Source organism: Neoarius graeffei, chromosome 28 (genome assembly GCF_027579695.1).
Source record: "Neoarius graeffei isolate fNeoGra1 chromosome 28, fNeoGra1.pri, whole genome shotgun sequence".
NCBI classification, from domain to species: Eukaryota; Metazoa; Chordata; class Actinopteri; order Siluriformes; family Ariidae; genus Neoarius; species Neoarius graeffei.
Window position 1 is genome coordinate 14,536,681 of NC_083596.1, and position 25,968 is coordinate 14,562,648.

At 42.5% G+C, this 25,968-nt stretch overlaps 1 protein-coding gene across 3 annotated transcripts in view; it reads right to left on the reverse strand.

The window, feature by feature from the left end:
* Positions 1–25,968, reverse strand: part of poldip2 (polymerase (DNA-directed), delta interacting protein 2) — a 59,937-nt gene that overhangs the window by 20,851 nt on the left and 13,118 nt on the right. For all 3 annotated transcript variants that reach the window (XM_060912187.1, XM_060912186.1, XM_060912185.1), the window contains exons 4-10: positions 18,056–18,155; positions 17,842–17,917; positions 17,277–17,384; positions 12,869–13,005; positions 9,197–9,223; positions 8,945–9,070; positions 6,103–6,182 (exon numbers count right to left, since the gene is read on the reverse strand). In XM_060912187.1, coding sequence (XP_060768170.1) covers positions 6,103–6,182; positions 8,945–9,070; positions 9,197–9,223; positions 12,869–13,005; positions 17,277–17,384; positions 17,842–17,917; positions 18,056–18,155 — 654 coding nt within the window. The remainder of the gene's footprint in view (positions 1–6,102; positions 6,183–8,944; positions 9,071–9,196; positions 9,224–12,868; positions 13,006–17,276; positions 17,385–17,841; positions 17,918–18,055; positions 18,156–25,968) is intronic.

Sequence of the window (25,968 nt, forward strand, 5' to 3'; positions counted from 1 at the left end):
TAGAGTGATCAGACCATGTTTTAGCACAAAAATGAGGAAAGCCATCCCAAAAAAATAATAAAATAAAAAAAATTAAAATAAAACCCCCCACCCAGTCCCTTATATATATACCGTCAGAAACAGAGGTTCAGTAAGAGTCCATTTGCATACCCCAAGGTACAATCTACATTAATGTACCTCCTAGGGCTCAGTATTGGACCTCGGGGTAACTGTGTGTACCCTTTTAGGGCCAAAAAGGTACATACATGTTTCCAAGCAGTATATAAAGGGTACAAATAAGTACCTTTGAGGGTACTGCTCCAGTGACAAGCCACTGTATCCCTAAAGGTATAATAACGTATTTTATTTCCCGAGAGTGTACTTTAACGCTTAGGCCAAAAAAAAAAATCTTTGTTTTCGGTTACCCGACCGACCCCCGCCATGACTCCGACCCCCTCTCAGTCTACACACAGCGTGGTTGTCCCTGATCATAGACCAACGTCCGTATGTTACGCATAGCGTGAGTGTCTCTCGCATCATAAACGGCCGATTGTACGCATGCACGTGACTACCTCTAACAGGAAGCAACAAAAATGGCGGTGGTTTGTGTGCTGAAAGACGCGCGTCTTGCACATCGCAAGCCCAGTCTTAGACAAATTATGTCGCTAGAAAAAGAGACATTTAAAGACATTGAAGATTTGTTAGCTTGTACTGGTAGTTCTAGAGTAAATATAGAAATAATCTACGCGAAGCATCGGTTGACACACCGACAACAAACAGCACTCACTGTGTTGCTGTTAAGAGTTCGAGTACTCTTGCGGGGTGCCAGTAATACCCCCCGAACATTTTCTTGCCTCAGTTTGTGGTGTCAGAATGTCTCTCAACTGTGCAGATCCTGTTGAAATAGCCTACTATAGCAGTGGATTTGGAAGAACAGACATCTGTCCAGATTGTCTTAAAGACTCGGTGTTAAACCTGATCTGAGAAAAAGATTTAAAACAGTTTGTGGCAGCGGGGGCGTGGCCAAGCAGCAGTCTGTGAATGGAGGGCGGGGTCGGGGAAGGTAAGTGGCTAAGTCATTCCACCTGCTGTTTGTTACAGGGATGGAGCATAAAAGGACAGAGAGAGCAAAGAAAAGGGGGGGGGCTCTATCCCCAACCACAACGCATGTGTGAGTGAGTGAGTTTGAGAGAGAGAGAGAGAGAGAGAGAGAGAGAGAGAGAGAGAGAGAGAGAGAAAGAAAGCTCAAAGTGTTTGTGTGTAAACATCAACTCTCGCCTGCCGTGCTTCTGTGCTCCACCCACATCAGGAACTCTTACAGTCCGACAGCAGGCGGAATGACTTCACCACTTACCTTCCCCGACCCCGCCCTCCATTCCCAGACTGCTGCTTGGCCACGCCCCCACTGCCACACAGTTATTCAAGTACGTGACGAGTGCCTTCAAAAAGGCATAAAAGATGTTTGCTACAGGCCATACGGGAAGTTACCGAAGCCGAGAGAGGCCCTTCATATAATCTTTTTTTATTCACCTTGTTATTCCGAGATAACGACATAATTAATTCAGGATGTCGAGAAAACAACACAACTAATTCGAGATCTCAAGAAAACAAAATTATTCCGTGATCTCGAGAAAACAAGACAATTATTCCGTGATCTCGAAAAAACAAAATTATTTCATGATCTCGAGAAAACAGCTGAGATTTCTAGCAGAGCTGCGCCCCCTGTGGGTCAGACAACGAAGACTTAGAAATTGGTAGACATGTAACAGAGCAGAAATGGCTTTTTACGATGCCTTGAGAGAGAGGGGGGTCCCAGAGGAGATTATTCCAGACATTCTAATGACCAAAGTTGCGTCTACACAGAATGAGAAATAGCCCCAAAGTCAGCATATCACAAGTCTCTTGGCGCACCTGAATGAACCATTTCTCAGCTGTTTACTCAAGATCATGAAATAATTGTTTTGTTTTCTCAAGATCACAGAAGAATTGTTTTGTTTTCTCGAGATCTCGAAATAACGGTTTTGTTTTCTCGAGATCTCGAATTAGTTGTGTTGTTTTCTCGAGATCCTGAATTAATTATGTCGTTATCTCGGGATAACAAGGTGAATAAAAAAAAAGGATTATATGAAGGGCCTCTCTCGGCTTCCGTAGGAAGTAGACATTGAGCAGCTGATCTTTACAGTTCAACGCACATGTTCAGTGTGAGAAGTTTGTGTATGGTTCGAAATAAATCTTTGAAAAAAAAGTGTTCTTTAGTGTTTATTTCTGAAAACAGAATACCTGCAAACAGAGTGCTGGGTGGGTGGATATTTTATTCTGAATATGGGGGGGGGGGGGGGGGGGGGGGGGGGGGGGAGTGGTGATAGCCATGGAAACATTTCTTCCAAAAAAAAAAATGTATACATATCCCTACCGACCTACCCTAATTTTTCAAGGCATGTAACAGGAAACAATTTTTTTTTGTTTGGCCTTATTCTTTAAGAAAGCAAATGTATTCACAAAAGCTAGAACTTTACTTGAGACCGAGAGACCAAATAGACACGTTTCAGTTCACGAAAGCCTGAAACTATATCGAAAGGGTTTCCCTATGCTGCCACAAATTTAACTACAAATATAAAACTTCACTTAGGTCACCGAGTCAGACGAACTCCAGACTGCATCTTCTAACGAAGTGTAATCAAGTTAGCTTGCGATCCAGCTGGAATACACGAGTATTTTTACTATATCGCATCCCAAATATTTTGGCTGGATATTCACCCCGTGTTTGTCCAACTCGACTTCCAATTGCTCTGATAATCAGCACTTCGCATCAAAGTCACAGTGCACTCACTGCAGTTTCATAAAGTGATTTTCATACAAATAGTGGGCTTAACAGACAGACAGTACACAGAACCATTAAAAAGCAGTGATGCAATGTAACAGTCGCCTACCGACAGTAACTGCATGAAAGTACAGAGCAGCACAAAGCGGTCATAAAACTGTCCTGTTAAGGATGTAACGTATTGACAGTATCCATTTCATCAGTCCACAAAACATTGTCAAGGTGCTCTTCGGCAAATTCAGGTATACAGCAGGGGTTTTTTTTGGACAGCAGAGGCTTCCTCCATGGTGACCTGCCATGAACACCCTGCCTATTGAATGTTTTGCATATGGTAGACTCATGAAGCGATATTAGCCATTTCCCATGACCAGGGTTCTTCTTTACCTCATTGAGGATTACATATCGAGCCTTTGGAGTAATCTTGGCTGGGCGACCACTTTTAGAAAGACTGACCACAGTACCAAAATCTCATTTGTCTAACTGTGGACTCATGAACATCTAATCCCTTTGAAATTGCTTTCCAGGTTTGACGCAAATCAACAATTCTTGATCTTCTGAGATCACTTTTTTTTTTTTTTTGCGAGGCATGGTTCACCATCAGCAGATGCTTTTGTAATAGCAAACTCAAAATGGTTGAATGTCAAAAGCATCTCTAACCCAACATCTCCAAACTTGTTTCACTGGTTGGACTCCAGGTTTAACAACTCCTGACTCCAATTAGCTTATCTTGAAATCATTAGTCTAGAGGTTCACATAGAGCCCTGCACTCCCGCGGGAGTCCAGCGGGACCCGCCGCAAAGCAGTGCAGTGCGGGACAAATTTTGAAAGCTCATTGCGGGCGCGGACGGGACCGGAAGTGCACATATGCGCGGGCGGGCGGGAGCGGGAGTGCACATATGCGGCGCGGGCGGGAGCGGTGATAAGCTGCAGTCCCGCTAACTAAAAACGGTGTTTGAAATAAAATTTATAAATTATTAATTTATGTCTATCATATATAATTTGTGCTGGATATTTTATTTGGCATTAATAAAAACATTTTAAGCTGCCTAAATTTGCAGAGAGTCAGATTGCCAGATTGAGTGAGGAATGGCATCTTAAATTTGCCATTGATCACCCTAACGGGAAATCCTTTGATCACTCTAATGACTCGCAGTTCACACCCAGCTAGCAAGAGAACCATGAGTGAAGTGATTTACTGCTTGCGTTAGTCTACAACTCTAATCAGAGAGACAGGTTACACAGTGACGGTAGGCTTGACTCAATGCTATCCCAGAAATCCTTCCTGTAATATGCAAATTTGGCCGCCTCTGATTGGACAGCCAAATTTGCATATTACAGGAAGGATTTCTGGGATAGCATTGAGTCAAGCCTACCGTCACTGTGTAACCTGTCTCTCTGATTAGAGTTGTAGACTAACTCAAGCAGTAAATCAATTCACTTCTCTTACTAGCTCTGCTTTGCAATAAAAAAAAAAAAAATTTAAAAAAAACACCATTGGTACAAAGCAAGCCCATTCACTTTTTTATGCTGATCAGAGAATTACAATGGTTTCTCATGTGATAAAAATGTGCGATTCACGATTAAATATTTTAATCGCTTGACAGCACTAATTATTATTATTATTATTATTATTATTATTATTAGAGGCACTACATGCTGAATTAAGAAACAAGGTAAATAATAAACGTGAACGTGAGCTGTAGATATTTATGCTCAAATCCACTCAAAGTAGGGGGCGGGGCACCATCACGCTGTGTCAAGACAAGAACTTTCCTGAGAAATAACGCAAACGTCTGCATCATGCGGGGTTTGCGGGCGGGAGCGGGACAAAATATGGCAGGCGCGGGCGGGAGCGGGACTGAAAATCATAATTTTTCTGTGGGCGCGGGCGGGAGCGGGACTGAAAATCATAATTCTTTGCGGGCGGGAGCGGGACTGCACAATGCGGGCGGGAGCGGGACTGAAAAATCTGACCCGCGCAGACCTCTAGGTTCACATACTTTTTCCAACATGCACTGAACAAAGATATGAACCAAACCTGAGAATCTGCTGTCAACTTTGTTGAATGAAAACATACTTGCATACTCTCGTCTCGTCTCGGAGGAGGCCCCGGGGAAGACCCAGAACACGCTGGAGGGACTAAGTCTCTCGGCTGGCCTGGGAACGCCTCGGTGTTCTTCCCGAGGAGCTGGCCGAGGTGTCTGGGGAAAGGGAAGTTTGGGCTTCCCTGCTTAGACTGCTGCCTCCGCGACCCGGTCCCGGATAAAGCGGAAGAAGACGAGACGAGAGACGAGACGAGATACTTACATACACACATCTCTAATTTCTACCCACATGGATGGATACCACACCAATATTGATATGAAAGTTTTCAGTAGTATGTCTGAAACAACGGCCAAGCTGTGAGCCATTTGCTGAATAGAAAGATCACCGAGAGAATAAGAAAATACTACAAAGTTACTCAGTACACCATAATCCTCCAATTGTTAATTATTATTATAATTACTGGGTCAAGAAGATGCGCATTTTGGCAGATAATCTCGAGAAGTAATAAATCATCATTACTATATAATAATCTTTATCATGCTGCACTGAAAAATACATGTGAATGACTTAAAGTGCATATTCTGGACCAATTTTTTTTTTTTATGAAAGTATGTCCCTTTACACACTCATCCAGAAGGGTAATTTTGCACAAGGCCATCTGTCTACAGCAGAAAAAAATAAAACGCGTCTGGAAAAATCCCAAGGGAGTCTGGAGCCAGATTCGTGACGTTACCTGCGGAAGCGCCAGCAGGCTGCGCGACGGTTTCAGTGCACAGCCTGTGTAGACCAAGCGCTCCCATTTCTCTCTCACTGTCCGGTCTTTTGGGAAACGATGAGTACTAATCCCATCAAGATTGGTGTTGCTACACCCTCCTACGATACATCTGTTAACCATTTTAATAAATTACTTGATAACGTTGAAGAAATTTGCAGAAAACCACCAGGTTGTTTTCTCAAACAAACCAGCGCTGACGTAGGATTCAGAAGGAGGCATCCCGCACGCGACGTCACGAAAATCGATGTTTCCCGGGAAATCCAAACGGCAAGTTTTTTCAGAGGCGGACCAATTCACCTCAAATGGCTTGATTTCAACTGAATTTTTCTGGTATTGCGCAAGGTAAAAAATTGCACAAAATGTAAAATGTGACAGATATTTGACCAAAGTTTAATATAAAATAGGAGAATTACATTGATCTTGCTCCTGAATTTACCCGTAATATGCACTTTAACATTTTACACGTGAATGTAACACTCACCACATGTGTCCGCTGGGGGCCTGTAGTGAGACGTGACTGCTATACTGGAACGCTGGCTGCTCTTTGGACAATACAGGCTCCTATCACACACACACGATTAATCTATGACCCTGATTTACATATTCTTTGCAGCAGAACAAAAACACAGAATTTCTAACAAATGTTTATTCAAGAAAGAAAAAAAGTGATACAAACATAACATCAAGAGAACATTTTTGCTTCTGAACAATAAAAAAAACACACAAATGGCAGGTCTGTATATGTTGTTCCCCCCAAAAAAAACAAAAAACAAAAACAAACTGATGTTAAAGCAGCGTACACTGTGTACACAGTTGTCCGAGTGCATGTTCTAGAACAGCAGCACGTCACCTCACTGAAATAGCTGTAGCTTTTTATACATTCTTGTGTGATCCAACTAGGGGAAAAGTTACTGGGTAAAAGGTGAAGAAACAGTACGATCCGTCAGGGCTTCTGCAGGAGCCAGTCACTGCACTGAATTATTAACCCCGCCGACAGTAGTCGGAGGGGTTATTATTTTCACCTGCGTCAGTCTGTGTGTGTGTGTGTGTATCTGTCTGTCTGTCTGCAAGATATCTCAAGAACCAATGGATCGATTTGGACCAAATTTTGTAGATGTGTTGCCAATCACCCAGGAAGGAAACCATTAAATTTTGGAGGTCAAAGGTCAAGGTCATGGCAGAACTTCGAAATTTTCGCCCAATGTATTTTAATAGGGAAAAGGCGGGGTTTGCACTCGTTAGAGTGTCCCTGTCTAGTTGTGTTTTTTTTTTTAATTAACTTCAGAGCATTGCTTAGGCTGCTGGGCCATAGAAGGTTCACGCTGCACGCTGCACACTACACGCTACACGCGTGTAAAGAAAAGTGGACAAACGTAGCATGACTTGCTCTGGGCCATAGAACGGCGTTCACGTTGCACGCTGCACACTTCACGCGTGAAGCGTGAAATGAACATGCACACTTTTTTCTAGGCGTGAAGATGGAAATTCCAGTCAATGCATGCGGTCACCGCCGCGCCAGCCAATCAGAACGGGTCTAGGGAGATAACTCTATGCTTTCAGGGGAAAACTTCAGAAAAAATATAATTGAATGGTATAATTGAAAAATAGTTCTTCATCGGGATTGTCAAGCAGATTATAGAATGTTCGGTGAAATTCACCACGGGTTTCTCTCAGAAGGAAGTGTTCTCGGCTCCAAATTCTGTTCCTTTTTCTCTTCCTCTGTCTCAGTAAAAGCAGAATGAGGCAATCGTCGTCATCCGAAGAGTCCATATTGTTGGTTACTCGGTCAAAGTAGAACAGACGCAACACGTGAACATCCAAGCATGAAGTTTAATGGCCCAGGGTCCGGTTCTTCACGTGAACGTGTAGCGTGTAGCGTGCAGCATGCAGCGTGAACCTTCTATGGCCCAGCAGCCTTAGAGACAGCCTGGACACCTCACAGGTTATAATTAATCCCGTATAACAGCTACAATTACTACTTTTTTTTTTTTTTTGGAGTTTGAAGCTGATTTGTGATATTCCTCCTTAAAGCAATAGTTCGGGATTTTTGACATGAATCTGTATGGCATCCCCGTCAACAGTGTCGTGCAAACACACTGACTTACCCCCGACAGCATCCTGAGAGTCCAGTTCTTGTCTAGTTTTGGTCCAGACGAAAGTAGTCCGGCAAGTTTGTTGGGGTCATGAAAGTAAAACGTTTTTCTTCTCAAAACAGTATGTGTCCAAAAGAGTGATATATTTGCATCACAAAACCGTTGCCAAATAAAAAGTCAGACCTCGCAATTATTTGGCGCTATATTTTGTCTCCCTCGGTATCACTGCGCGCTGTCATGTTGACATCTGCGCAGGAATTAACACCTTTCCCATTGTTTGGCAGTGATTAGGAGTTCAGATCAGCGGCGCCAACAAGCTGCGGCTCCAGCTTCACCTTCTTCCACTTCTCTGTCCACCCTTTCTCTCTCTGCCCGTTCTAACTCCATCTGGCGAATTTCTTCATCTGTATATTCGGGTTCATAAAGATATCCCTTTGGCTGTGAGATGAAGTCAATGTTTTCAACGTCGCTGTCGTAGTCAGACATGTTGTCGCTAACTTTGCTAGCAGTAAACAATGAATGAAACAGCCGTGGCTGTCACCTGGCGGCAGCGCGCAGTGATAAGAAGGGAGAGAAAATAGTGCCAAGCGATTTCGAGGTCTGACTTTTTATTTGGCAACGGTTTTGTGATGCAAATATATCACTCTTTTGAACACGTACTGTTTTGAGACGAAAAATGTTTTACTTTCGTGACCCCAACAAACTTGCCGGACTACTTTCATCTGGACCAAAACTGGACAAGAACTGGACTCACAGGATGCTGTCAGGGGTAAGTCAGTGTGTTTGCACGACACTATTGATGGGGATGCCATACAGATTCATGTCAAAAATCCCGAACTATCCCTTTAATGTGATCTTGTCTAAATCCCACCCACCGTCCAGCTCAGATCATACAAAAGCTAGCAAACGAAGAGGGTGAAGGTTAACATGCTTCCTTCAAGTAAAGCCAGCTGACTGCATCTTTTCTAACTGCTGCTCATGCTGTTCAGCATAACACACTCGGAGGAAAGCACGATCTGCCCTCTTGTGCATACGTTAGCTTACAGATGCTGATGCTTAGCTAGTGAAGGGGGGGGGATAAATTAAAGACATCCCTCCCACCCAGAAAACATGACTAATTTTGCTCCCTTGGGTTCCAGGTACTTGGGCTGCGACAGTCATGAGCTTCCAGCAATGGAGATTTTTCCCATTTTAAGAAACGTTATTCTGTCTTTCATTGCAGATACTCACCCGGCCCACCACTCCTCTGCCTCTGACCGTCTCCAACGTTCCTGAAAGGCTGAAGATCCTCCAGTGTCGCTCTCTCAGCTGCACCACCTCGTTGCCCATGTTCTCTAGACGGATGCAGTAGCGCCACTGGTTCACAAAACACGCGTAAACACACACACACAAAAAAACCCACAAAAGCAAAACACATCAGGACTGAGTTCTTAATAGTTTGGTGTAGAATAGTTTTGGATCGTTTCTCAGCTTTTGACTTACCCAGTAAACGTGTGAATTCTGTGCTTCCTGTCGGATTCCAAAAAAAATAACAGAGAGAAATATCAAACATCTTTGCTGCCCCAAGCCTTCATACTGTACCATAACTCACCTCTGTCTAAAAGAACTCTGACCTCTTTACTGTACGGTCCTGTTTATAACCCTGGTTCTCCTGTAACTTTTGAACCACCAGAGCTTAAAGGAGAACCGAAGTCATTTTTAAACTTGCTTTATTTCTTAATTAACGTGTTATTCAATTACGTTTTCGGTTTTAGTAACTTTATATCGTGACTCGTATTGGCAATTAAATATTATACTTATTGGCCTATTCCGTTTTTAGCCGTGTTGAATTTAGTTCGTTTGGTCCACGGCAGGCGTCGCTTATCCGTGCGATCTTCATGAGACTTGTGTGAGACTTCGAAACGTGAAGTGTCTGCCAGGTGTCAGTGCCGCCATTTTGAAAACTGTTTTCCAAACGAAACATTGCACAAAAACGAGTTTAAATGACGATTACTGCCTACTTTTTTCAAACTTTCCTGATTGCTATCAAAACAAACAAACAAAACTTCCGGCTTGATTACATCAGCATTCGAAGGATGGCGTGCGCGTCTTTTGACAACGTTGGCAGATGTCGGTCGCTTTGATTTCCGCTGTACGTTTTACTTCCGTCCTACGATGTCTCGCACAGGTCTCAACGAATCTCGTTTACGGCCATCGCTTTGAAATATGGACTGATATATTACAGAGCATATTTCAAACACTCATAACTTGCTATAGCAGTGACAAAATAGCGATCAAAAATGCATTCCGATATTTAATAAAAGTAGAATTTTGATTAAAAAAAAAAAAACTTGCCTTCAGTTCTCCTTTAATTGTTTAGTCAGTCACTTTGCACATTAGAATTTGTTTTTATTTATCTTCTGTTCAATACTGCCACCTTTGCACAGTTTTTATCGGCATTTATCACAATTCTTGTTTTTAGCACTATTAATGCACGTTCACATGTACAAAGCACATATATAGATTTTTTTTATTGTTACATTTTTATCCGTATATTGTATAGTTGGCTTGTTTGGGCTTTTTTAAAATTCTATTTTATGTTGTACAGCGCATTTTTTTTCTTTTTTTTTTTACATGTCTGATAACTTGCTGCAGTAAAATTTCCCAGCTTGGGATCAATAAAGTAAATCTACCCATATATATATATATATATATATATATATATATATATATATATATATATATATATATATATGGGTAGATTTACTTTATTGATCCCAAGCTGGGAAATTTTATTTATATATATGGGTAGTTCTTCAATAACGGAATTAAAAAAATGTGATAACTTTTTTTTTTTTTTAGTTGCAGTACTCAAGATAATGGTACTAAATAAAAATTTTACACTGTATGGGGTATCTTTTGACCTTAAAAAAAAAAAGCATAGAAAAACTACCCATGTTTAACACTGAATGCAAAATCTTTTAGGAGGAAAGAAAAGTCAGTAGCGGAATTGTCAGAAAAAAACTGCACTTTAATTTCTTAAAATTCAAACCAAGGGGCGTCGTGGCTCAGGTGGCTAAGGCGCCATACCATAAATCCGGGGATCCGGGTTCGATTCCGACCCGAGGTCATTTCCCGATCCCTCCCTGTCTCTCTCTTCCGCTCATTTCCTGTCCTGTCTCTACACTGTCCTATCCAATAAAGGTGAAAAAAGCCCCAAAAAAAATCTAAAAAAAAAATAAAATAAAATAATTCAAACCAAGATTTCTCTGAAGCGACATTGCTATAATTGGGGTGATGATTTTTAAATATGGTTTTCACTACATTTTGCCTTGGATTCCGTACTTTAGCAACATCGCTGAGCTGTGCCGAGTTTCCCAAAAGCATCGTAACACAAAGATCATCGTTAAATGGTAGAGCGAGCAGCACAATGAACACACTCTCTCCTAGTTAAGAGGCTTTTGGGAAATCCAGCCCCGACAAGTTAAGGCAATCTTAATAATTTCATAATTTTGGCCTCCCTGCTGAAGAATTGCCCATATCTATTTATCCATCAACTTTTACTCAGAAGGATCAGCTGAACTCTCAAAAGATATGCAGTAACACAAAGCATTCAGGAAATACCCCATGGTGCTGATGAAACTGCTGTGCCCATCTTCATTTTCTTACAGTTCACACTCTCAGGTCAGTCCTTTCCCTCTGCACATTCCAGTATTCTCACTGCTTTAGCACTTTAAAGGGCTGATGACACGAACATGACTCTATGCAATTTCTTAAATAAACTATACAACATGGCAAACATGTTAGATTTCTGTTATAATTACGTGAAAAGAAGCTGTTGTTACGCGAATATCCAACTTTTAATTGCACAGCGCAAGAAAACTGGGTCCGTGGCTCGCGGCCATGTTGTGACGTCAGCGGAAGAACATGCTGCGGTTCACTGGCTGTTCTACTCTGGTTCTACTCAATGGAAATGGCGCATGAAAACGCCGGTGAACTCTCTAGTGCTAGCTCTTCCTCTTCTGGGAGTCTAGAATTGTGTTGATCTCTTCCGAATAGAATCTAATGATAGCCTACCCTCTTTACCCTTTGCCTCTCATTGCTAGGCAGCAGTTACATGAAAGCCGCAAGCTTTCACAAGCAACTACATGACTGATATCACGCCGACTTTATGATTACATTTATGATTATCATGTAGAATCTATAGCTCTACGTACCTTTATCTTGTCATTTCACAACACATGTTCTGACAGGAGGACTGTCTTTGGATCCGGCATAGCTACTAGTAGACCCCCTCTGGAATACTGGCAGTGTTGCCAGATTGGGAGGTTTCCCGCCCAGTTGGGCGGTTTCAAGTGCATTTTGGTGGGTTTTGAACATATTTTGGGCTGGAAAACTTCAGCGGTATCTGGCAACAGATACTGCTGACATTTTCCAGCCCAAAATATGTTCAAAACCCACCAAAATGCACTTGAAACCGCCCAACTGGGCGGGAAACCTCCCAATCTGGCAACACTGTAGGCACTGCTGATGGTAGTAACACACGTTTGTGCCGAACTGAACACCCAAGAGATTCTTTTAAGCTGGGAAGGGTGTCAAAACAATCCAAATCGAAGTGTTCTGAGCACAGGACGGATGTTGGTGAGGGATCCCACTTGTCACGAGTGCGCCTGACTTGCTTCACCCACTTCGCATGCAGCTCGGGATCTCTGGGAAACTTGAATAAACTTACCCCATCCTTGTGGGTTTTGGAGCAAAAGCCGGCAACACAACGCGAAGGCATAATAACTATATATATATATATATATATATATATATATATATAAATAATGTATAATAATGTATAATAAAAATACTAATAATGATAAACTGAACACCTGTCGCATCAACAACAAACTGGTAAGTTAGGAGGAAGGTTCTTTCGCTGACGTCATATAGCTCCTCCTCCTCCTTCACGTCTCCTGGGTGCTGCAGCCCCGTCAAATTTGCCCAAATAGCCGTGTTTATCATAACTTGTAAAATAGGCGCCTTTGTGAATTAATATATGGATCATCGGGAATTACTTTTTATGTTATAAAACATCGCCAAAGATGTCAAGAACGTGTCATCAGCACTTTAAACTAATGAGCCAAAATTCAACTACATTTTGAGCATATCTGAAGTGTACAGTCTTACCCTCATGCCCATGTAGAAAGGGATGACGGTCACTCGGATATTCTCTGTAGTCTCTCTGTGGACATCGGACAACTCCAGCCATGGATGGTTCTTCTCCTGCCATGCACGCAGTGTGTCTCTTGCTATAAACAGAGGCACTGACCAAAGAAACACAAAATCGCAGAGGGAAGTTAGACAACAGAAGACAAAGAGCTTGGTCTATCGAAAAACTCTCATATATTTTAAGAATCTGGTTGATTATTATACATTTAAAGTGTACCAGTACTGGTCATGCTTACAACATTAATCATGCTTTATGTATTACTTACAGATAAAAGACGACGCGCATATTCGGTCAAAAAAAAAAACCCGTAAAAGCACTTTTGTGGACAATTTTATTCCATGAATTACCCGCCGGCCGGAAGTAGCGTACAGTCGTTGATTCTGGGTTATCAGGTGCGAGTAAACAAGCAGTGTTCTGTGGGTTGAGATTCTCAGTTGTGAAGGAAATTTAGTGAATGAACATTCCTATTCTCTGTGTTTATGTGTGTTGAGCTCAAGTGGCCTAGGGTACTGAGAAAAGCTGTTCTCCCACAACCTGTAATCGCCTTTCTGTGTCCTTAGCGACTTCGGGTGGTGATAAGCAGGTGATATCTCAGAGCACACCAGGTGCATGCTCTAACAAAGAACCGATGCTTAGCTTCAAGGGAAAGCCTCAAGCTAATCACGTGAAGACGCGAGCAGTAAGCGAATGCCTTTAGAGTATAACAGATAACAGCCACTAAGACAACTCGGAGTGCGCACTCTCGGCATCACCTGAGGTGGTGTCGTCGTCGTCTTCTCCTGTTTTATATGATCTACTATAATAATTAACTGAAACGACAACTGCTAAGCGTTCTGAAGTGTTTATTAGAAGTTTCCATTGCACAGTCAAGTAACTTCAGAAGACGTTGATTAAATATAGATCCAACACTTGTAATAGATCTTTATTTTATGGCACATATCTATTATTTCATTGCATTATGTGCAAGTAGATTTAGCTGTACTTTGGGGTTGAGAGCTTTGGCGGCGAAGTTCGACAGGTTTAGAATGAACAGGTCTAGAATGAACAGGTCATGTATTGAGAGAAATATCTTTGCGAGTTTTTTTTTTTTTTAAATCATACAAGCATGATAAACATATTGACAGAAACTTTATACTTTCCTATGTTCCCACTGTCAAATAATATTATAGTTTTTAAATTAGCTAAATTAGATGAAACATAAAACTTGTCACCTTACTCGGTCACACCGGCGTGCGCACTTCTGCATTCATAAAAGACTATTCATACGCTCCGTGTCCAAAATCGCTCCCTACTCACTATATAGTGAGGACGCCATTTTGTAGTGCTGTCCGAAATGATAGTGAGGATTATTACACCCTATAGACCCCTTTCACATGACGTCACCGCGCCGCGAGATTTTGTTAGGTGCCATATTGGAAGACCAAGTACATGCACTCACAATATAAAACAAAGTACGAGCGAGAGTAAAGTGACACGATGGATGATAATTCTGGTTATGTGAGTACATTACCAGCTGCAGAAAGGGCATGGTATGTGGAGAAACTGGCTGTGATTGATGGGTTTGACCCATATGATAAGACTCGCGGCAAGGGAGAATGGAAACATAAGGAGGACCTGACACCAGTTCTGCCATCTGTTTGCTACCCAGTAGTGCTGTCAAAAATGTCGCGTTATTAACGTGTTAACTTGACTCAATTTTAATGGCGATAATTTTTTTATCGCGAGATTAACGCTCTGTGACATGATGCCACGCCCTGCACAGCCAGAGTCCTCTGCCCTCCCCCGAAGAGCCACGGTGCTCGGTTTAAGTTTCGTTTTCCCATCGGCGGCTCCAGCCCGACTTTGCAGTGGCTGTGACAAGACGTGTTATGCTCTGCAATAAAAAAAAAAAAAAATTGGTACAACCAGTGTTCGAACTATGCCGATATTTTCGGGGGGTCCCTTTTTTTTTTCCCTTGGGGGGGTGCTTGCGCTTGTCTCAGAGCGCGGCTCTCCATCGCGCGCTCACTTCGGATATGCAAATGCTTCCCATTACACACGATTGCTATGTCAATAAACATAATTTTGCCAATATTTTAGAGACCCCCCAACATTTCCCAAATCATGTTTTCAAGGGATCTCATGTCTGTTTCAGGGGATCTCGGATCCCCCGAGTACCCCCGTAGTTCGAACGGTGAGCAAGCCCATTCACTTTTTTATGCTGATAAGAGAATTACAATGGTTTTTCATGTGACAAAAATGTGCGATTAAATTGCGATTAATCGCGAGTTAACTATGACAGTCGCGACATTAATTGCGATTAAATATTTTAATCGCTTGACAGCACTACTACCCAGACATTGTAAACTATTTGTTGTTTACACCCAGTGCCTACACTCAGTGTTCGAACTATGCCGATATTTTCGGGGGGTCCCTTTTTTTCCCTTGGGGGGTTGGGGGGGGGGGGGGGCGCTTGCGCTTGTCTCGGAGCGCGGATCTCCAAACACATGAGAAGCCTTGCGCTTGTCTCGGAGCGTGGATCTCCAAACACATGAGAAGCCTATCTTACGCACATATCACGCGGACTCCACACCTCCACACACGCATCACGTCTGAAGTCATAACTCATCAGGGGAAATCGTGTCCGCATTGGCATGTTCAAAAAACAACCTCACGTCAACAATGATACCACACGCAAGAAAAAAAACAAACAAACAGTCAGGCTACTCAACAACCAACCTGGCAGCAGCGAGCAAGCCCCAAACCATCCTAAATTATTATTATTATTATTAAATTGTAGAAGTCTGGGAGGCTTGCTCCTCATACAGTTATCAACTTGGGGCCAATTTAGCATGTTTTAAATCTGAATTTCTTGCATTTGCTTACCTCAAAGTGTCCGCAGATCATGCACAGACTTATCCATTATATCCACAGTTTTTTGCCAAGTCTCACACAGGTTTCTTTCAAGTCTACTGTTGGGCCAAGAAATCATAAATAAAACAGCTCAGATTTGTTTGTTTAAGTCGTTTGCCACTCCACTTTATTCTCATGGGTTCACATACCGCTGCCGTTATTTTCCCCTAATCACGAGTTTGTTGGTCTTCCAAAATGGCGCAGGGTCTGTTTACTTCCGGTTTCGGGTGACGTCAGTGAAAGGGGTCTATATAGTGCACTCAGAGGGAGTAGTGAACAAGTGAGCGATTTCGGACACAGGGAAGGTAATGACATGATGATCACTTTCACTCTTTCGGTTTAGATTGGTTTCTCTTTCGCGGTGGGAACACCCAGCATAAACAGGACAAAATCTGTCTGACATCCCATTAGGGAATATAAGGATATATTTGGGCTATTTGGAGGTAAAACTTGTTTCGCGGTGGCACGCAGGTTTTATGCGCTCCGGATGATTCAGGACAGCAATTCAGTTCAATCTTGAGAACTGTGCCTTTTTTTTTTTTTTTTTAAACTTCAACTCGATCCAGCCAAAGATCAGCTCGAGGAAGTGTAAATATTTCTTATGAGCAGATCGGTTGATAAAGTGTTATCTTAGACTGGTGTTTGCAACACGGAGTCAGTGACCAGTTCACTGCAGCCCAGACAATCGGACAAACCAACAACTGTGCGCCACTACCGGTGCTGGAACGGCCCGTGAAGGAGGCAACATGTCGCTGACCACGCCTGACTAGTGGAGCAGTGACTTAAAACTCGCGCGTACTTGACAAGAGCTTATGACAAACGTTCTATGACGGAACCACTGGTATCATATGTGATCTTTTGAAATATAAATTAAAATTCACTACAGGTACACTTTAAACAAATGCTAGAAATGACGCATCAACAATATAATTTAAAAAATAATTATTGCATTGGGGCGGCACTGTGGTGTAGTGGTTAGCGCTGTCGCCTCACAGCAAGAAGATCCGGGTTCGAGCCCTGTGGCCGGCGAGGGCCTTTCTGTGCGGAGTTTGCATGTTCTCCCCGTGTCCGCGTGGGTTTCCTCCGGGTGCTCCGGTTTCCCCCACAGTCCAAAGACATGCAGGTTAGGTTAACTGGTGACTCTAAATTGACCGTAGGTGTGAATGTGAGTGTGAATGGTTGTCTGTGTCTATGTGTCAGCCCTGTGATGACCTGGCGACTTGTCCAGGGTGTACCCCGCCTTTCGCCCGTAGTCAGCTGGGATCGGCTCCAGCTTGCCTGCGACCCTGTAGAACAGGATAAAGCGGCTAGAGATAATGAGATGAGATTTCATAAATGTTTAAAATGACTCACTTCCTGTAAACTGACTTAAGAAATCCCTCGCTTAAATAGCGATTGTCTAACGGTCAAAAAAAAAATTCTCGATACAGACTCTGAAAAACACATTCTGAACACTAATGACATGGTGACTACCTTTAGACGGGTTGAACATGAGGAACCTCTCAAACAGCTCGTGCTGAATGGGCACCTGATCTGTGGAATTATATGGCAGAATATCCTCATGGCTCACATAGTCTAGACCTAAAAACACAGTACAACAGAACGAGGTTAGACAAAGGGAGACATCGCAGGCTAATCACAAAGACATGGAGCTCACAGAACACTGGATGTAGTACATGTATGTTATACCTCTTGAATTCTCAAATCTGATTGGTCAGGTGTTGAATTATTTTTCTTAAATAACCGCAGCTCTACCACGTCTGTTTTACTCCTATACGAGGGCGAGTCAAAAAGTTCTCAGACAAATTGAAAAAAAATCTTTATTTATGAAAACAACAAAGCTATTTCTCTACATATCCTCCATTTAAGTCTGAACACTTCTGCAAGCGATGTTTCCATCGGAGAATTCCTTCTTTGTATTCCTTGCGAAATTATAACATCTGTCTTAGAACTTTTTGACTTACCCTCGTGTAACACCACGTTTTAACCAAGGCCCAGTTGCTTTATTCGACTGCAGAAGAAACGTTGAGACGCTCACCTGGAATAGCATACAGAGCCCTGCTGTCGTCGTGATTGGCTAGAAATGTGACGGCTTCTGTCTGTGATCTCTGTGACTGTCAACGGAAACGCATTTCATCCAAATCACCATTCACATAACAGACCGAGAGTATTTGTGTGGAAGTGAAACTGCATGACTGAAACCCTAAATGCTTGACTGTAATGTGTGTATACTGTATAACGAGTGTACTTACTATGTGTGGACAGTCCCTGGTGTCAATGAGGACTTGATAGTACGTGTGTGTTTTTCCCTTCACCTCCTTTGACCCATGTGCTCCGGGAGTCTCTGGTTTACTGTAGTAAAACAACAAGTGTCTTAGTAGTAATATTGGACGTCAATAAAAAAAAAAAAAAGACATTTGTTCTCAAACCGCAGCTGATTCCGTTTATGATCGGAGCGTATGATCTCAGCTTGGACATTTATGTTTGTAGGGAATATACACAATGCTCCTATTGACATGCTGTCAGTTTTAGGCCTTCAACAGAAACGAGAAAAAAAAACAAAAAAACACAATGTACTAATTCACGTGTCACCTTTTATAGCTTTAGTGATGGTTCTGAAGCACTTGGCTATGGGAGATTAAAGGATGATTTATACTTGTTGTTAACTATCTGTACACGTATACAAGATGGCTGCCATTTGGATCGTTTGGCGTGTCACTTGTGCACGTCCTCAAAAATCCATGCAACACGTCCACGTCGTGCAACAACAAACAGGCTTTCGTCTAAACCGGGGAACAGGGGCGCTGCGCCCTCTTACTCTCGGCGTGCGCCCTCTTACCGAAATGCCGATTGAACCCCAAGTCACACTTAGGCCATGCACTTATATGCTACTGCACAACATGCAATCTTTCTCAAAACGATCTTTTCTCCGTGAAAACATCCCAGCAACACCACGTGACAATGTGTCTGATCATCAAATACGTTATAATTACTCCAAAAATATTCCAATCATAGCAGATACACCGCCAGACGGTGCAAAAACAATCCGAATTGGCGTTTTCCAGACTGAGGCGCCATGTTGTTTACTTGTCGCGGCTGCTCTCGCGAGATTTGACATGGGTTACATACAAGGTCAGCTGACTTGTAGAGCGAGATTTCTTGAGACTGAATGACCTTTCACCCACCGGCGCGGGAGCTTTTGACAGAAGTAGTTCGCGAGTTGTTTTTGTTGACACTTAGGCATTTAAAGATGTCGTCCCGCGGCACAAAACGGAAGAAAGCCAAAGACTGTCCGGGACAGAAGAAGATTACGTCTTTCTTTTTCAATGTTGACAGACAATTTGTTACAATTTCCCTCTCAGATAGCCTCAGAATGTCCCAATGTAGCCTCAATTTTTCAAAGGCTTCGCACGGCCTTTTAATTCCGTCGCTTCGTTCCCTCGCCATGGTGAGCGCCCTCATACTAGATTTTTCTAGAAAAAAACCCTGATAAATGTAATAGTGGAAGTAGTATCCGCTTGTTAAATCGGACATCAATAGCCATTTCCAGGGCCAAACGCCCTTTTAGTGTTGCCAACATGGAGACTGTCGCTAAATTTGGTGATTTTTTTTAGACCCTTTCTTTAACCACTTTAATTTAAAAAAAGAAAAAAAAATACCTAGTGACTTTTTCAGCACACATTGGTGGCAGTCTTGAACTCGATACGGCTCTCCAGCTCACATCACAGCCGCTGTTCAGGGTTTCCCATACAGAGACCATTGTGTGGCGCAGCGCCACACAATGGATTCCTATCACCACACAATCATCTCATCTCATTATCTCTATCCGCTTTATCCTTCTACAGGGTCGCAGGCAAGCTGGAGCCTATCCCAGCTGACTACGGGCGAAAGGCAGGGTACACCCTGGACAAGTCGCCAGGTCATCACAGGGCTGACACATAGACACAGACAACCATTCACACCCACATTCACACCTACGCTCAATTTAGAGTCACCAGTTAACCTAACCTGCATGTCTTTGGACTGTGGGGGAAACCGGAGCACCCGGAGGAAACCCACGCGGACACGGGGAGAACATGCAAACTCCACACAGAAAGGCCCTCGCCGGCCCCGGGGCTCGAACCCAGGACCTTCTTGCTGTGAGGCGACAGCGCTAACCACTACACCACCGTGCCGCCCACCGCACAATCAGACTCACGATTTTGAAAAAAAAAATTTAATTCCGTCGCGTATCGTTCTGTTCATTCATAGTGCTCTTTCTTCACGCGCGCACACACACCCACACACAGAGACAGAGAGAGCGAGAGAGAGACGGAGAGGCGTGTACACAGGCCTGCCGTTGCGCATATAGCCGGACTGCAAGTAGGCCTGTTAGGCTAATTAAAAATAATGCAGCCTTCCCGATTCGCCTTCCGACCCCTTATTTTAAAAGGTAGCCTACGTTGTACTTGTGATGAGCTTTATCATAGCCTTCTTGGCTTACATGAAACGGACATCCCTGAGTCAGGCTATAAACCAATTTTGATGCATACAGTAGCAGCTTGACGCGAGGAACCGGCCTTATTGCATTATCCCGTTTATCCCGCTTCAGCATTCATGCAAGTTATTAATAAGGGCTTGACATTCACAATAAATAAGGATTTCCCACTAGCCTAATTTTATTATTATTTTGTTGTTACATTATACTATTTATTTCACTTTAGTATTGGTTGAGGTAAGTGTTGAGTTCAATATTTAAAATAAAAACCTCCAGCTTGTTTTTTGCAATTTATTCCTTGAATGTCAACTAAAGAATGATTGAAAGATTGCCACCAAAAAGGCAAAAAACTAAGGTAAAAACTAAACTTTAACTTCAATTTTGGTGAGTAAATTTTCATAAATTTAAAAGACAGGTTTTCCACCAACATCAAACCCAGCAAACTAATGGCCTGCCCTGTAACGTAAAGTTGGGTCGAGGAATGAAACCAGGCAGGGTTCTGGTAAAAATTGTTTTAGCTGTCTTCTCTTAAAGAACTTAAAAGAATTTAGATTGAACTGAATAATCTCAAATGCTTCTTGTAGCTTTAAAATAGTCCCAGCAGGTGACTCTGAAGAAAAATACTGTGTGTTTGAACACCGCCCGCTGTAAACACTTTGCATACACCCCAATGACCGACTTCACCGACCGCCACGACACCACCGCGCACGATTCCCTCATCAGCACAGTGAAGCACCACAAATTGCTACCTGGTCTGTGGGAAACACTGCTGTTATACGATTTCAGAAAGCAGGTTCACTTGACTCACAGCGTAATGCCTGATTTGCGTTTGCAACCACTCGCTCGCCCCCAAGGTCCTGCCCACGACCACTCGCTCGCCCCCAAGGTCCTGCCCACAACCACTCGCTCGCCCCCAAGGTCCTGCCCACGACCACTCGCTCGCCCCCAAGGTCCTGCCCACAACCACTCGCTCGCCCCCAAGGTCCTGCCCACAACCACTCGCTGACCACCAATGTCTGTCACACCTTCTTGCGTCTTTGTTCTCAAATTTTCTTTTTCGAGATTTACATTTTATACGTACTCAAAGCAAGTTAACATTTTAATTCACGGCAACTGCATAGTTTTTGGACTCAGATCTATTTAAACAATGAGGGACGCAACACTGCAGCATGCTGAGAAGACAGAGCTTGGCCCTGGAAATATGCAGAGGTGGACAAAGTACCCAACTTCATCACTTAAGTCAAAGTACAGATCCCACCGGTCAAACGTTACTCCGATACAAGTAAAAGTTCTCCAGTCAATTTTTTTACTTAAGTTAAAGTACTTGCTTTGAAAAATACTTAAGTATTAAAAGTAAATTTTCTGTTAACGCATCGTTGTATTATTGCCACAACGCTTACAAAACCTAATGCCGTTACCAAAGACAGAAATGTGAATTCACAAAATGAACGCATGCTGTGCCATCATGGTGGTTAAGCTAGCTAGTCAGTGAAACTCCACCTGACATGCTAGCAAACACTTTTCAAACTCGAAATCATATTGGGTAGCTAACGCTACTAGAAAAGAAAGATTTCTACATTCTGTTTATTTGGCAAGATTATGCTAAAACATATTTCCGAAAGGACTTCAGATAAGTTAATGTTATTCATGCTAGCGTAACTCCGTTTTTACATGCTAACTAACAGTGTCCAAGTTAACTAGCTACGCGTAAACGTTAGCCGTGGACAAGGCTACGGCAACTTGGCGGGCAAATCCATAGAAAGTCATTTGACTAACCCGACTGCATAGCAATTGCAACGTTATCGCTAGCTCTAAAAGCACAAACAACTTCATCTCAAGCTTTCTCTTGGAATAAAACGTTTATATGCCTCAATATGCTTCCGCAGGTCGGACGGCGAGTTTTTGTAGGCCGTGATGTAGTTTGTTTTTGGAAAACAAAACATTTAAAACGAAACGAATCTTTAATCCTTTCAGAAAACTGAAACATGGAAAACAAACCAACATCGTCTCTCAAATCGCTTACTTATGGCCCTTTTCCACTACCCTTTTTCAGCTCACTTCAGCTCGCTTCAGCTCACTTCAGCCCAACACGGCTCGCGTTTCGACTACCAAAAACCAGCACGACTCAGCTCGCTTCAGCCCTGCTTAGCCCCTAAAACTCGCACCGTTTTGGAGTGGGGCTGAAGCGAGCCAAAGCGAGCCGAGTGGGGCTGGGGGCGTGAGCAGACACTCCCCTGTGCACTGATTGGTGAGGAGGAGTGTCCTCACATGCCCACACACGCCCCGCGAGCGCGCTGGGATCTATAAACACCGCAAACCCGGAAGGAGAAGAATTACGAATTACGAGAATTTCTGAAGCCTTATGCGCCTCGCCTCATCTATACGCTCTTGCCAGTATCTGTCCGCGTTGTCGGTGACAACAAGCCACAGCACCAAGACCAGCAACACTAACGACTCCATGTCCTCCATGTTTATTGTTTACTATTCGGGTCGTGAGACTACCGCTTAAAAGCTCACTGATGTCACTGTTTGCGCTGCTTAACGACATCACCTGACGTCCACCCACTTTCGCTAACTCCACCCAATGTGTCCACCCACTTCCAGCCAGCACGGTTCAGCGCGGTTGTAGTCGAAATGCAACTCCAACAGCCCCGCTCAGCCCGACTCAGCCGCGTTTGTAGTGGAAAAGCGGCATTAGACCACCACTGAGCATTAACACGAGCAGTTCTCCCATTACAGTTAGTGTTTGAAACCCTTAATCCTATGAAAGGTCTATTTTGAGTACCAGTGTTCTGGATTTTCTAGATTAGAAAATATTTTTGAATACATGGTGAGAAAACACAGATCATGACAACAATTGTAAATGACTCTTATTGACAGTATATAAGCAAGTTAACTACTTCCTGTAAGTTTTATTTGTGTTAGTGCCTTTTACGTTTTCGGGTCTTTTATTTTGAAACTCTTCTGGCGCACTCTCATCTGAGAGTCAGCAACTTGCCCATCCGTGTTCACACGTGAAAGGCAGCTAATTAGGGCGTCGTGGCTCAGGTGGATAAGGCGCCATACAAGGGCAAATACAGCCCCAATTACATACCGTATAATGGCGCCCAAATTACGGGCTTGTCAAAAGGCCCAAAATAGAACATTCGAAAATCGCCCAAATTAGAAGAAAAAAATCCTGTTTCATAAGGGTGGAGAACCCAAAATATTTTTAAATTATTGTTAAAATGTCATTTTTTGGCATATATATTTCAATTTGTTGTTCAGTCACTTCATAACATGAAGTGAACATGAAATGCGTCTAGCGATTACCGTAAACCGTGTCTGACGTCTGAATGTCATAAAATATACTTCCTTTGTTCATGTTGTGAAATTCTCAACGATTCATGATAACACGTGACTGTCGGTTTGTGATACTGTTGATAGTATAGATTGACAAGTGGTCTTCATGCCGGGTCGTGGTAGACCTAAGACAACTGGTAAATCACATAATAAGAACAGCAGTTCATATATTCATGGAAAACGCACAATCGATGGCATTATTAAGTCTACAGGCGGGGGAATGGGGAGGTTTATAAATAAGTTTTATGGTATTTGTTGCTAGAATATATCTTGCACACAAATTTCTCTGTAGAAAATGATTTAATTCTAAGAGTAACAACTTTAATTGTGTTGTTGAATGACTGTTATACTAATTATACTACTGGACCTATTATTAATATATGTAAAGACATACTACAAACTATTATGTGGTTATATTATATATTGATATCTTGTTTTATTTTAATTGATATATTGTTGGGCGGCACGGTGGTGTAGTGGTTAGCGCTGTCGCCTCACAGCAAGAAGGTCCGGGTTCGAGCCCCGTGGCTGGCGAGGGCCTTTCTGTGTGGAGTTTGCATGTTCTCCCCGTGTCCGCGTGGGTTTCCTCCGGGTGCTCCGGTTTCCCCCACAGTCCAAAGACATGCAGGTTAGGTTAACTGGTGACTCTAAATCGACCGTAGGTGTGAATGTGAGTGTGAATGGTTGTCTGTGTCTATGTGTCAGCCCTGTGATGACCTGGCGACTTGTCCAGGGTGTACCCCGCCTTTCGCCCGTAGTCAGCTGGGATAGGCTCCAGCTTGCCTGCGACCCTGTAGAACAGGATAAAGCGGCTAGAGATGATGAGATGAGATGATATATTGTTGAATTGACATATTCTAGCTTTTTCAATACGCATCAATAGCTTAATTTAGACAGATATATATGTCATATTTTTGATATATTGATTGTTCTAGATTATTGTTTCACTGTTTGAGATTTTAAAGTTCTCTGCTGCCCATACTCTTGTGCAAATAGATTGATATTACATATTGTTTCCCATTTTTCATGCATATAAAAAAAATTCATGAACTATTTTTATCTTTATTTATTCAGAATGTTGGAGAAAACTTTTGACTTTTTAGATACAGCACTACTTTATACTTGCACATGATTATGTAATTTCTATTATTTTTATTGCTCGATATATTTATAATTGGTTAAAAAAATTACTAAAGATACGTCAAAAATTTTCGGCACGCTATGCGCGAAAATAGTAAAAAAAAAATTTTTTGGCTCGCTACACTCGCCATGGTGCCCAAATTAAAAACCCGTCTTTGCCCCGCCATACCATAAATCCGGGGACCCGGGTTCGATTCCAACCCGAGGTCATTTCCCAATTCCTCCCTGTCTCTCTCCCGCTCATTTCCTGTCTCTACACTGTCCTATCCAATAAAGGTGGAAAAAGCCCAAAAAAAATCTTTAAAAAAAAAAAGGCAGCCAGCTAATTGAAGAGTGTACGGAAGGAAAAGGTGTTTTGAAGACATTGCCATGCAATGTAAAGTTTCATTACGGATAATTAAGCGCCGAGCTGGAAATGGGAACAAAGTATTGTGTGTTTCAACTTGTTTTATGACTGTTTGCTGTGACATGTTATCCTAATTAACCGCCGAAAGGGTGTTTACATATATCGTCGTTGTATTAGCCATGCTAATGTTAGCTTATGTGAAAGGGTGCTATATGGATAAGCTGTAATGTCGTGTTAATGCTGGTTTTCTAGCTTTTCATGGGCTTTGACCGATTTATATGATGAATATTTGATAAATGTCCACGTGTGGTTAACTGGCATTATGGAAATGTTTATGCCTGTAAAAGCTAATTTCATTTTATTTATCCATCTGCAGCTCTTACGGTGTTTGTGAAGGAAAGGAAGTATATTTGTGTTCAAATTAAAGATGACGGCTGAACATAAATAAATGCCTCTTGAAACATCACTAAGCTTATCATTGTCTGGCTGGGCTTCGCTATCACAATCTCGCTGACAGCTGAAAGTTCTAAAGAGAAACGGAGCTCGTCAGTCTGTTTAACAGTACCGTCCATGAAATCGTTAAACATTACAGCTTGTCTGGGAAAGCAGAAGGACAGGGATGTTTTGACTCTCATGTGCCATTGAATGGACGCCACTTTTAATCCTCCAGACTCGCGTAAGTTACGCAAGCATGCATACAAACAACGATCACAGAAGCTGCGCATGTACACATGGTAAGGTATAGCGAAGTGAATTATATTTGCACCTTTAGAGATGTTCCTGAATTCCCAAATGTCTCAAAAATTGTTGAATAGTTTAAGTGAAAAAAAACCCAACAATTAATCAGATTTAAAGTTTGC